Here is a 10,311-nt window from a genome sequence, read left to right as displayed (position 1 = left end):
ATTTACATGAAGTTGAGATTGTTCTCCAAAGACACTAATTCAACTAACTTTGAAATTATGTGGTGCATTTACAAGACTTTTCTATTGCCAAAGGACTTCTTCGTTTCAAGGTCATCTACTTATATTTGTATTGCCATTGTTCGAAAGTATTGAAAGTGCGAGTGAAAAGCATAAAAAGTCACATCTTGAAAGTGCCTTGTATACTAAAAATCTAAAACTAGCTGCATCAGAAAGGGCACCACAACAAAGGTCTAAGGCAAGGAGATGGAGCAATCTTATACTGAATTCTCGCACGAGTACAAAAATGCCTTCTTTTCTGGGCTCTGTCAAAGAGTCATTAGATGACACTTTGGTAATGTCGACAAAGTAACACCATGTGCTGTGCTTCTTTATGGAAGCCAGAGGGATATGAGGTGACGGGATACAAACGTACATTTCATACACCTAGAGAAGCACTGAGAAGACAAACTGTGTACACAGGGGTCCGCTCCAATGCTTGCGGCCGACATACACAACGAAAACACGTCCGTTCCCTGCCTACGACAAAAAACTCAAAACCCAACTTCTCTGTTCCTTGTTTACTCGGGGCATTGCACTGCCATCATCCAAGAACATCCACCAGAATTTGCCATTTTCAGGCCAGCCTGGTTTCACAGATGCAACCCAAACTTGGGAACAACATCTAAGGCCATTTGCCTCAGCTCATCCGGTTTCAGCACATCGCCACCTTTGACCTGCCCAAGATTAAACAAATAGTTTTAGCACGTCGGACGCTGTCAATCCCGCTATTGAAATTATTGCAGCTTCAGTGCTTAACCAAGTCACGCACATATCGAGCAAGTAGACAATCTTTTACCCTTCAAAGTTCAGGCAGATCTCTGCCTCTGTACAAAGGCTTTATGCTGAAACAGTTGCACACACAGATCCCAATAAAGGCAACAGGGAGAAAATATACCTTTACCACAATTGTATTTAGTATATGGTCGCTGACAGACGTGAGATTAGCATTGACAATCTCAAAATCTAAAGCTTCCAATGCCCGGGTCAGCTGCACTAGAACTCCGGGTCCCTTCTTGCAATGTATCCGAAGATTGTAAGTCTGCTCCTCCATTTTAGAAACCTCCAGCTGGAAGGGGCAGACAGCAACATAAAGTCAGCATGAATCTTGTTCAAAATTTCAGGCCACCTAAAGAAAAGAGCAAAACATATGCTCGAAAGCACTGCCTCTTACGTTCTTGGTTATTGCGTGTGCACATTTGAGTGACAAACGCGAAGGAAGCAGTAAGAGAGAAAGGGGGGGGGGGATCGGGATTGAGCGAAGAGAGAAGTGTCATGACTAAGAGAGCTCAAACTGTCCTGACAAGTGGAACATAGCATCTCAAGTGAAGGCTATATCACTGCATAACAACAACACGAAAGAAGACTGTTATAAGTATTGCTCCCAAGCGTTACCTCTAAAATTTTGTGCTCTGGAATATGTTTGCCGGGTACATTACCACCCATCAAAGCCACGCCATTGTTTGTACAATCAGGTGATCCATCTTGCGAAGAATCCTTACTGGACTGAAGGGTGAGAATATCCGCTTGCATATCCTCCACTTGCTTTTGAAGATCCCGAACATAACTAATTGCATCCCCAACGATCGAGGCTTTGTCCATCTGCAAATCGAGCGTACGTCACAACTTGATTCTACTAAATTTGTTGTACTAAGCTGAAGACAGCAAGGCGGAGCACAATCAGCCCCTAAAGACCGTCCATAGTCTAACTAAGTGAGAAAGCAAGCTATTCCGGAGAGAAGCACAATCACACAAACATGCTGAAAGACTGCTCGACGGATAACAGATCATGGATGCTAAAATCTACCAAGCAGGATGGGATCCGAAGACAACACGGTTTCAGTACCTTGCTTATTTTTGGAACGATTGCTCTCAACGAGTAGAGTCTTTCATTGAGCTTCTTCCTTCGTCTCCGCTCAGACACGAGATTCTTTGACATGGGAGCTTTCCCACTTGGGCTAAGCTTGTCACCTTCGTCTTCCTCCATAGCGTCACTATTGTCAGACGAATCGAATTGCTTCAGAAGGTCATTTGCAGAGTCGAGCCTTCTCAAGCCCTGCACTCCGGGGGAGTCTGATGAAACCGAAGAGGTCTTCCGTTCAGCAGAAGAAGAGACCGCTTTTACCCTTCCAAGGTCCACTCTGTTGTCCTCTTGCTTGCTCTTGTCCTGGCACCAATTCAGCCTAACCTTGCCCATTTCCGGGTTGCCGGCTTGAATTTTGTCTGAAGGACCGTCAGACGCGTCTTGACGAACGAAGTTGCCATGCTCAGCTGAGGGGAATTCGTGGAGCTTCCAGGAGGGGAAATTGGCCTCGGATGGTAGATTCCACTTATCCGAATTCTCCAAGAGATGGGAGAACTCGTCACAATTGATCCCCATAGCGGAGGAAGCGGTACCGAGGCCGGAGAGGAGCATGTCGTGATCAAGGGAGCTCAACATTGAGGGGCTTTCGAGGAGCTCCAGATCTTCGGTGGAGATAGTGGTGGGAGAAGACTCGATGGGGGGGGAGGGATAGGAGCTAAGGGAGGAGGAAGCGGGGATGAGGTGGAGGCCATGGAAGGAGTCAGGGGGGGGGGGGGGGGGAGACGAGGAGGGGACGCAAGGAGCGCATTGAATCGAGGAGGGGATCGGAGGGCTCGAAAGAATGGACGTTTGCCATGCGAGGAGGAGGTTAAGAGCAGGAAATGAGGAAGATGGGGGAGGAGGAGGGGGAGGAGGAGGAGGAGGAGGGGAGGAGGAGGAGGAGGAGCTGAGAGCTTGAGAGCTCTTCAAAGAACAGGGGATTAGAAAAGCTTGCAACTTTAGTGTTATATAAAAAAGCTTACATACAATTCCGCCGCCCCTCCCCCGGCGTCTCTTCCACCTTACCCCTACCTCTAACCCATCTCCCTCCCTCCCTCGTGGCCCCTCAAAACCTTTGCGCTTTTCGCCTACGTGGCACCACTGACGTGTCCCCCCCAAAACCCCGTACCCTCATTTTATACCCTTTCTTTTATAACCCTTTTTCACCTCCACTCGCCTACCTGGCACCTCCTACGTGTCCCCCTCTCCCTTCCCCTTACCTCCCCTTGGTTTGTTTCCGCCCACGTGGCCCCCGCCCCGCCCCCAAAAAAACTTTTCCTCCGCGGCACCAACCACTCCATGACGTGTCTCCCCCCTGGGCCCCGTCCCCCCGCACTCTGCTTCATTTCATAGCTTTTCCGCCCCTTTCTTTTACAACCCTTTTTCACCGCCACTCGCATACCTGGCACCTCCTACGTGTCCCCCGTGGGTCCCACCCTCTCCCACCCCATTAGCCTTACTTCCGCACACAAACCCTGGTTTGTTTCCGCCCCGCCCCCAAAAAAACTTTTCCTTCGCCTTACGCCTCCGTGGCCCCTTCCGGGTCGCAACCACTCCATGACGTGTCTCCCCCCTGGGCCCGTCCCCCCGCCTGCCATCATGGAATCCGGTACACGTCACGCTCCTCCGCCTGCCCCACGCCCCATTTTTTATTGATTTTCCTCCATTAAATGCCCTCTTTAACAATACTAGATGGTGCGCTCTCTTCTTTTGTATGTCCTTTGGCCCTCATGCACTGGTGGGCCTTCTCATTCATTGTTTTCCTTAGGACATTGACAGAGTACGCTCTCTTGTTCTACACACCTTCCTCTTCTCCACTTCGGCTTAAGGGGTCCCATGCTCTTTTGATCAATATAATTTGAACATCCCCATGACAAGGTAGAAAATTAGACTCCTAAAAGTCTCATTTCCTTCACCATCAATCACACCTTTCATCCCACCAAGTGGCCAAAGGAGTGTTGGACAGGCACTCAACGTGCTAAACCCCTCCTTGCTTTTTCCACAGACCACCCAATCAGCATAGTCCCTTATGCTCATGTTGGTGACTGACATGACCCTACCTTTATATTGTCCATGGGTATCATTTTTACAAGGAGTGATAGCCAAACAATTGACTTTAGCATGATCCCTTGATGACACTAGGATGGTCCAAGTCCCTATCTATTCTTTCAATTGAGAAAGTAATCTTTAACTTGCTCAACCCAAAAGGCATTAAATGGATATGCGGGCTATGCTCAAATTCGCCCCTTTAAGCCCTTTTTAATGCTACTCTGCAACATAAAAAATTTAAGGCACTTCCCTCAACCAAGACATCCCTTTTTACATACCATCTTTAAGGCACTACCACTCTCTACATAATGGATAAACATAAGTGAGTCTATTTAAGAAGCATCATAAAACCATTACTCATGCAACACAATTGATGTTCACATATTATAGGGGGATCTATGAAACTCCTTTACAAGACTGATCAAATGTCCATCTCAATCGATCACTTTCCATTTCTTTGTGTTTTAGCACCCTTCTGGAATAGTCCTAAGAGTGTGAATTCCACAAATGAAAAAAGAGCAATATTGATGACATATGATCTTGATGTGTACCACCAATCGTTTTACTTGGCAACTTGAATCATATGTCTAATATTACATAAAAAAGATATCTCCACATTTTAGCTTATTTTAGCTATAGTCCTTACAATCATATTCTGATACTATCAAAAACAATATTGCTATAATTTTTCCTATTTTAGCTACAATTCCTTACATAACATGTTGTAAGTGTGCTTTTTAAATAGAGTTCTCATATAGCAACAACTCCTTTAAGGAAAGTATCCCATGGTTTCTCCCAGCAACAACCAAGTCCTTGATCCTAGAAATTGAAGGACCAATTTACAGGGAAATAGGGCCACGTGCCAAAGGTTAATTATCTTGGGGAATTATTTTAGTCATTCCTTTAAGTGAGAAAGATTCTCATTAATGAGAGTATATAATAGTGTTTTCAAACACCCATAAGAGTATATGATAGTGTTTTCAAACACCCATGAGGAAACCCATAATAGTGTTTTCAAACACCCATGAGGACATAAATGCAACAACACGAGCTTTCATCATGATGAGGATGATGATCTCATTGTCATGTACCCATTCCTAATGCCACAAGTTCTCAAAAACTATAAGAGCATTATCTCCTAGTGAGAATCCAATTAGAGTTCGCTTGAACTTGGTCTTTATTGGTTTGATTGAATCAAAAGCTAAAGAACAAATTGTGGTAAGAACAATACTTTTATATGTGATAAGGAGCAAAGATCTAACTATACAACAGTTGCATGATAATTCATGAAAGAAACCCATCTGACATGTCATTGTGTTATCATTACTGATTCTCATCATCTTAGATTACCATATTTACTACAGTGAATGTGTGTTTCATGAGTTAACACAATTGCAGGGGTCAAAGCATGATCAGATGCCTACCCTTGGGGTATGCCGACACGACGTGCGCTAACGGGGGGATCACAAAATCAGCGACCGCTAAATGTTGAATAGCCCACATGCTTGCATAAAATTTTTCGTGGTGTGATAATTATCCTATGTGAGGGCCCCAGTTTTGACCATGACTAATTTTTTAGTAGCTGTCATCTCACTGTAGATTCCTCAATTGCAACAATATCGATACATCGTCCAATCTATAATGCAAATGTGGCATGCCACATGGACTTAGAGATGATAGTAAGTCTATTACAACCACTACGTTGGTTCCGGATGCGAAACACATGGCACTACAGGCAAATCTTTGAAGCCATAAACAAGATTCTTGGTGGAGGACATAGGCTCAATTCTATTCAGGAGGGCATAGCCTTCAAAGCTAGTCACATCAACACCGTGTTGGCTAGAATACACTTGGATCAACCACCATGATCGCCACATCAACCCATGCAATCATGGAGACTATAGTGATCGCTACATGCGGTCTTGGTAGAGGAATTGGTATCCATCAACCACTGCAATGGATGGAATTACAGTCTGGACTTGATCATAGCGCAGTGGCCCATGGCAAGTGCTACAATGGTCAAAACCATCCACATCAACCATTGTGATGGTCGAAACTAGCCACATCCAGCATTGCGATGGATGAAATCAGACACTTGACCAACCATGTCAATCACTGCAATCACATGGCAGCATTGCATGTCACAAGGGTCTTGGGTGTTTAAGTTTGATCGCTATGCACCCTTATTGTTATGGGAACACAAACTATTCCTATGAAGCGATCAAACTCTTGACTTCCAAGGGAAGTCTTGGGTGTGTGAGTTTGATCGCTTGTATATGCACCCTTTGGTGTGATGGGAACACAAACTATTCCTATGATACTTAAAGCAATATATCTCTTTGTCACTCTTCCTCTCTCTCAATCGCCTATGATGCAACGAATGCACTATTGGTGTGATGGGAACACAAATGTTCCTACACGGTTAAATGTCTTTCTTCCTCTCTATCGCTTTATGATGGACCATCTCTATGATGGACACTCTAATCTCAACCATGCAAAATTTTAACACCATCCATGTTTCACAAATATTTATATTCTTTCCTTGGATATTGTTGACCTATAATAGGGATGTCGTGGACTTGCACCCTTGAACAATTCTACATCTAGAGGAGAGCGATGACCTCCTCTAGCGATGGCCAAGCTAGGGCTGCCGCCACGGTCGCCATCACCAAATCCATGCCACTACTAGATCCTAACAGTGACATGACCGCCAATGTGGAGAGCATGTAAGAGAATATTGCATCAAGTTTGACAATGCCAATCATGCAGGGGCTTGCCAGTGGTAGAAAAGATGCTAAAATGACCTTTGAGGATAACGACGAAGACATCCCAGGCGAATTCATATCCTTTCCCAGCTTTACACTGCACCTCAAAGGAAAAGACATGATTGACGGGTCAAAAGAGACAATCGCTATACAATGGTTCCTACCAGAGATAAGTGCCGAAGCTCAGACTAAGAAGGTACCAAAAGCAAGCTAGGCGCAAAGAACGAACCAACCTTCATAAGAGCCTAGAGTAACGGCACAAACACCCGCAAGAGCAATGGAACAATGCAAATGCCAACAAAAGGCTCCTAAGGTATGGGAACCTTGCGCAAGATACAAGGCAAACCATCTTATATCGAAGCAATTTAGAGTGGCAATTGAAGCTTCTTAAAAATCCCCAAGTGCCGAGACATACGTCATGGGAAGCCCTCAGCAGCAAGGCAGGAGATGAATAGCAGAGTCAAGGAGCTCATGGAAATTATAAACCAGATGGAGAAGGCATGTCACGTAAGCTTCCTTGTGTTAAAGTCCACACTGGTTTGCTAAATGATATGACAAAATGGCTTAGCTCTTGCGCAATGGTTGGGTACATCCATGGTTCGAGACCACTAGCAGCATTCCTAGAGGGATGGGTGAAAAAATCTTGGTCGCAAAAGGGCCTAGTAGTAACCAACGTATACTTCCTGAGGAACAGATTCAGAGTCTTCCTATTTAAAAAGCCAGAGATGGCAAGCTCAGTATTCCAAAACTCCCCAAGGTGTGACAAATGATGTTTTCTTTTGATCTTCCTTCTGAATAAGAATTTGAAAGTACCAAACACAAGAATGATTAAGCTAATCCTGAAAGGAGGGCCAAAGGAGGAACTCAAGAATTGTAGGCCACTCACAATGCTTAACACCTGTTATGAATTTTTCGCCAAGGCTCTGGCACTTAGGCTAAAAGGGAACATGAAGTTTTGGATTAGAGAGGAGCAAAAAGGCTTTATACAGGGGCGACACATTCTGGAAGCAATTCTCACAGTGTGGGAAGGACTGGAGTACGCGGAAGAGCATGGGCAAGACATTTGTTTCATGGAAGTCAACTTTGACAAAGCCTATGACAGAATGGAATGGGGTTTTATCCTTCAATCCCTACAGGACATGGGAATTGGACTTGACTTCAGGAGCTATGTTGATGCATTGCTACAGGGGGCAAAAGAAAAAGTGGGAGTTAATGGCAAAACCTCAGACGGATTTCCTTTAAAAAGATCTATTAGACAAGGATGTCCCCTTTCACCTCTGCTCTTCACCACATTAGCCGACTCACTAGGATGGCTAATTCAAAGAGAAGTGGAAAAAGGGAACATCATGGGTATTCAACTAGAAGGGAACAAACAAATTGGGTGCCAGCAATTTGTTGACGATACAAACCTCACCCCAGCAAACGACCCCAGGTCAGTGGACACTGTGCCGAACTCTGCCTCGAGATGTTTTATCTAGCCGCTGATTCAAAGCTCAACCATAGTAAGACCAGAATCTTTGGCACAATATCCCAACCACCAAATACCTTTTTGGTAAGGAAAAACATCGAAAAACTCAAACCCACTAGATGCGAGCACTGGAAAAATCTCCCTGAAGGCACATCAATTTTCAGCAAGGAACCCTTTGTGGCCAAAGGATCAAGACTATAGAAGGGGATGTGGAAAGCATGGGAACTTCTCAAGCCGCATCTCATTTGGAAAGGTTTCTTGTGGAAAGCAGGTGCCAGGAACTTTCTACCACCAGGACTCCGTTTGGTTTTAGATCATCTAGAATTCATCCCCAATAGACGAACTTGCCATCAAATGGGCTCTACATCTCAACAAAAAAGGAATTAGATGCTGACAAGACATGTAGGACAGACCAAATAGAAGCTGGAAGAGTGAAGAGGCTGTAGCGGTAGAATTCAGACTCAACCAGTTCGATATGCCACCCTAATCAAGGAGCGATAAATATTTTAGATGCTAAATCCCTAACATGGATGGGAGGAAGGTCCAAGCCTTCGATCAGAGAGTTTATATGGGCAGGGCAAAATGAACTCTGCCTAGTCCCTATTATTCAAGAGCAGCAAGAGGACCTAATCGCACATCTCAATAAAAAATAGATAAGACGAGACCGGGCGGCAAAGTGGGAAAGGAGGTTCGAGAAGATGTGGAATAAGGAAATCCCGGGGAAATAGTCTTTCTTGCTATGGCTCATTGTTCAGAAAGGAGTCTGGATAGCTAGCAAACTATGAAGAATTGGGCGTGGGGATGGAAAATGTGCACGTTGCAAAAGGGAGACAGAGGACATTCCCCATCTATTCATGAACTATAGGCACTTGACCAAAGTCTCTGGAACATTACGAGAAGCCAAATAATGGGTTTCCCTATGCGTTATGCATACGTGCTCTTGGGAGACACTCCATCCAGAGCACCGGGCACTGGCAAGTAGTGAGAGTGCAAGCGTTGTGGCTACTATGGCATCAGAGGTGTTCTATTCTTTTCCATGGGATCTTGGCCATGGGGGGAATTTCTTGGCCATCGAATTCCAGTTAAATCCAAAGCCTACCAGATCTCACCACGCAAAGAATTGTTTTCGGATGCTGCATTAGTCAATCATATATAAACCATACATAAATCATTATATTGCATTGCCAACATGAAATTCGAGACTACATTTTGGCCCATTTCCTCCACCATGGTGATTGGAAATAAATTGTCTAGGTGAATCACATCATCCACCTCAATGGCTTATCTCCTCCATCATGGCCCCTAGAATTATTTTGACTCTCTTCTTGTAACACAAGTGGATTAGATGGACCTCATTGCACAATCATTTTAGAGCGAATTAAGTCATGCACGTCATTCCTATGGCCATCAGTCATTTCCTTCACCATTGTTATTGTCCTCCTGGAGCACGTCCTTCATTGCGATGGATTAGATGGCCCTCACTACCCCATCATTTTAGCCTAATTAGGTCATGCATCTCATTCTCATCTCATTCGAGTGGAAATCATGGAAGATCGATGGTGGTTACTTGTCCATCGCCAATTGAACTTTGAGTTGCCACTCCATCTTAGCAAATTAGATGGTCCTCATCATGTAATCCTAGTAGTTGTAATTTTCCACATTTTTAGACACATTAAAGGATAAAAGGGATCTCATTTTGGGGCCTTTTGGCCAAAATGAAAAATAGCTCTCAACGAATGGCTAGAGGCCAACGTAACGTCAAAAAATTTTAAAAAATTCTAGAATTTCAGAACAAGAAGGGTTCTAAGTCTGATGATGTCTTATTTAAAAAAAAGATTATGAATTGAAATGTGGTTTTCCTCCCAAACTTCTCTCCTCTCCCAAACTAGTCTTCCCATTCTCTCTCTCTCTCTCTCTCTCTCTCTCTCTCTCTCTCTCTCTTTGTAACTCAACCACTGGGTTCAAAAGCCATTGACCAAGCACATTAAATTGACCCCACCACATAGGTGACCCATCAAAGGGTTCGAGAGTTGCTAGAAATGTGACTACCCATACACAATCACCAATGGCTAGCACAGGCCATCAATTCCTACACCAACCAGCCATCAAGCCATGAAATACCAACATCA

General features: G+C 44.4%; 1 protein-coding gene across 1 annotated transcript; it reads right to left on the bottom strand.

Annotated features, from left to right (window-relative positions):
* Positions 1-216: 216 nt before the first annotated feature.
* LOC147884596 (transcription factor ABORTED MICROSPORES-like) lies at positions 217-2,786 on the bottom strand. The gene is made up of 4 exons (XM_087397877.1): positions 1,904-2,786; positions 1,453-1,659; positions 956-1,126; positions 217-734 (listed from the first exon to the last, which is right to left on the bottom strand). The coding sequence occupies exons 1-4, from the start codon at positions 2,495-2,497 to the stop codon at positions 651-653; spliced, it is 1,056 nt and encodes a 351-aa protein (XP_087254003.1). The 5' UTR covers positions 2,498-2,786; the 3' UTR covers positions 217-650.
* Between the last annotated feature and the right edge of the window lie 7,525 nt (positions 2,787-10,311).

The sequence above is a fragment of the Dipteris shenzhenensis genome, chromosome 26 (genome assembly GCF_047967505.1).
Source record: "Dipteris shenzhenensis isolate YYH24624 ecotype China chromosome 26, Dip_SZ_1.0, whole genome shotgun sequence".
In the NCBI taxonomy this organism is placed as follows: Eukaryota; Viridiplantae; Streptophyta; class Polypodiopsida; order Gleicheniales; family Dipteridaceae; genus Dipteris; species Dipteris shenzhenensis.
This window is presented reverse-complemented; position numbering and strand designations above follow the sequence as displayed.

Bases quoted from the DNA above. Each gene is read 5' to 3' on its own strand.
- LOC147884596 (XM_087397877.1), bottom strand. From the start codon at position 2,497: ATGTTGAGCTCCCTTGATCACGACATGCTCCTCTCCGGCCTCGGTACC. The intron at 1,127-1,452 runs GTAACGCTTGGG...TGCCCCTTCCAG, and splicing joins CAGAGCACAAAATTTTAGAG to CTGGAGGTTTCTAAAATGGA. The intron at 735-955 runs GTATATTTTCTC...AATCTTGGGCAG, and splicing joins TAAATACAATTGTGGTAAAG to GTCAAAGGTGGCGATGTGCT.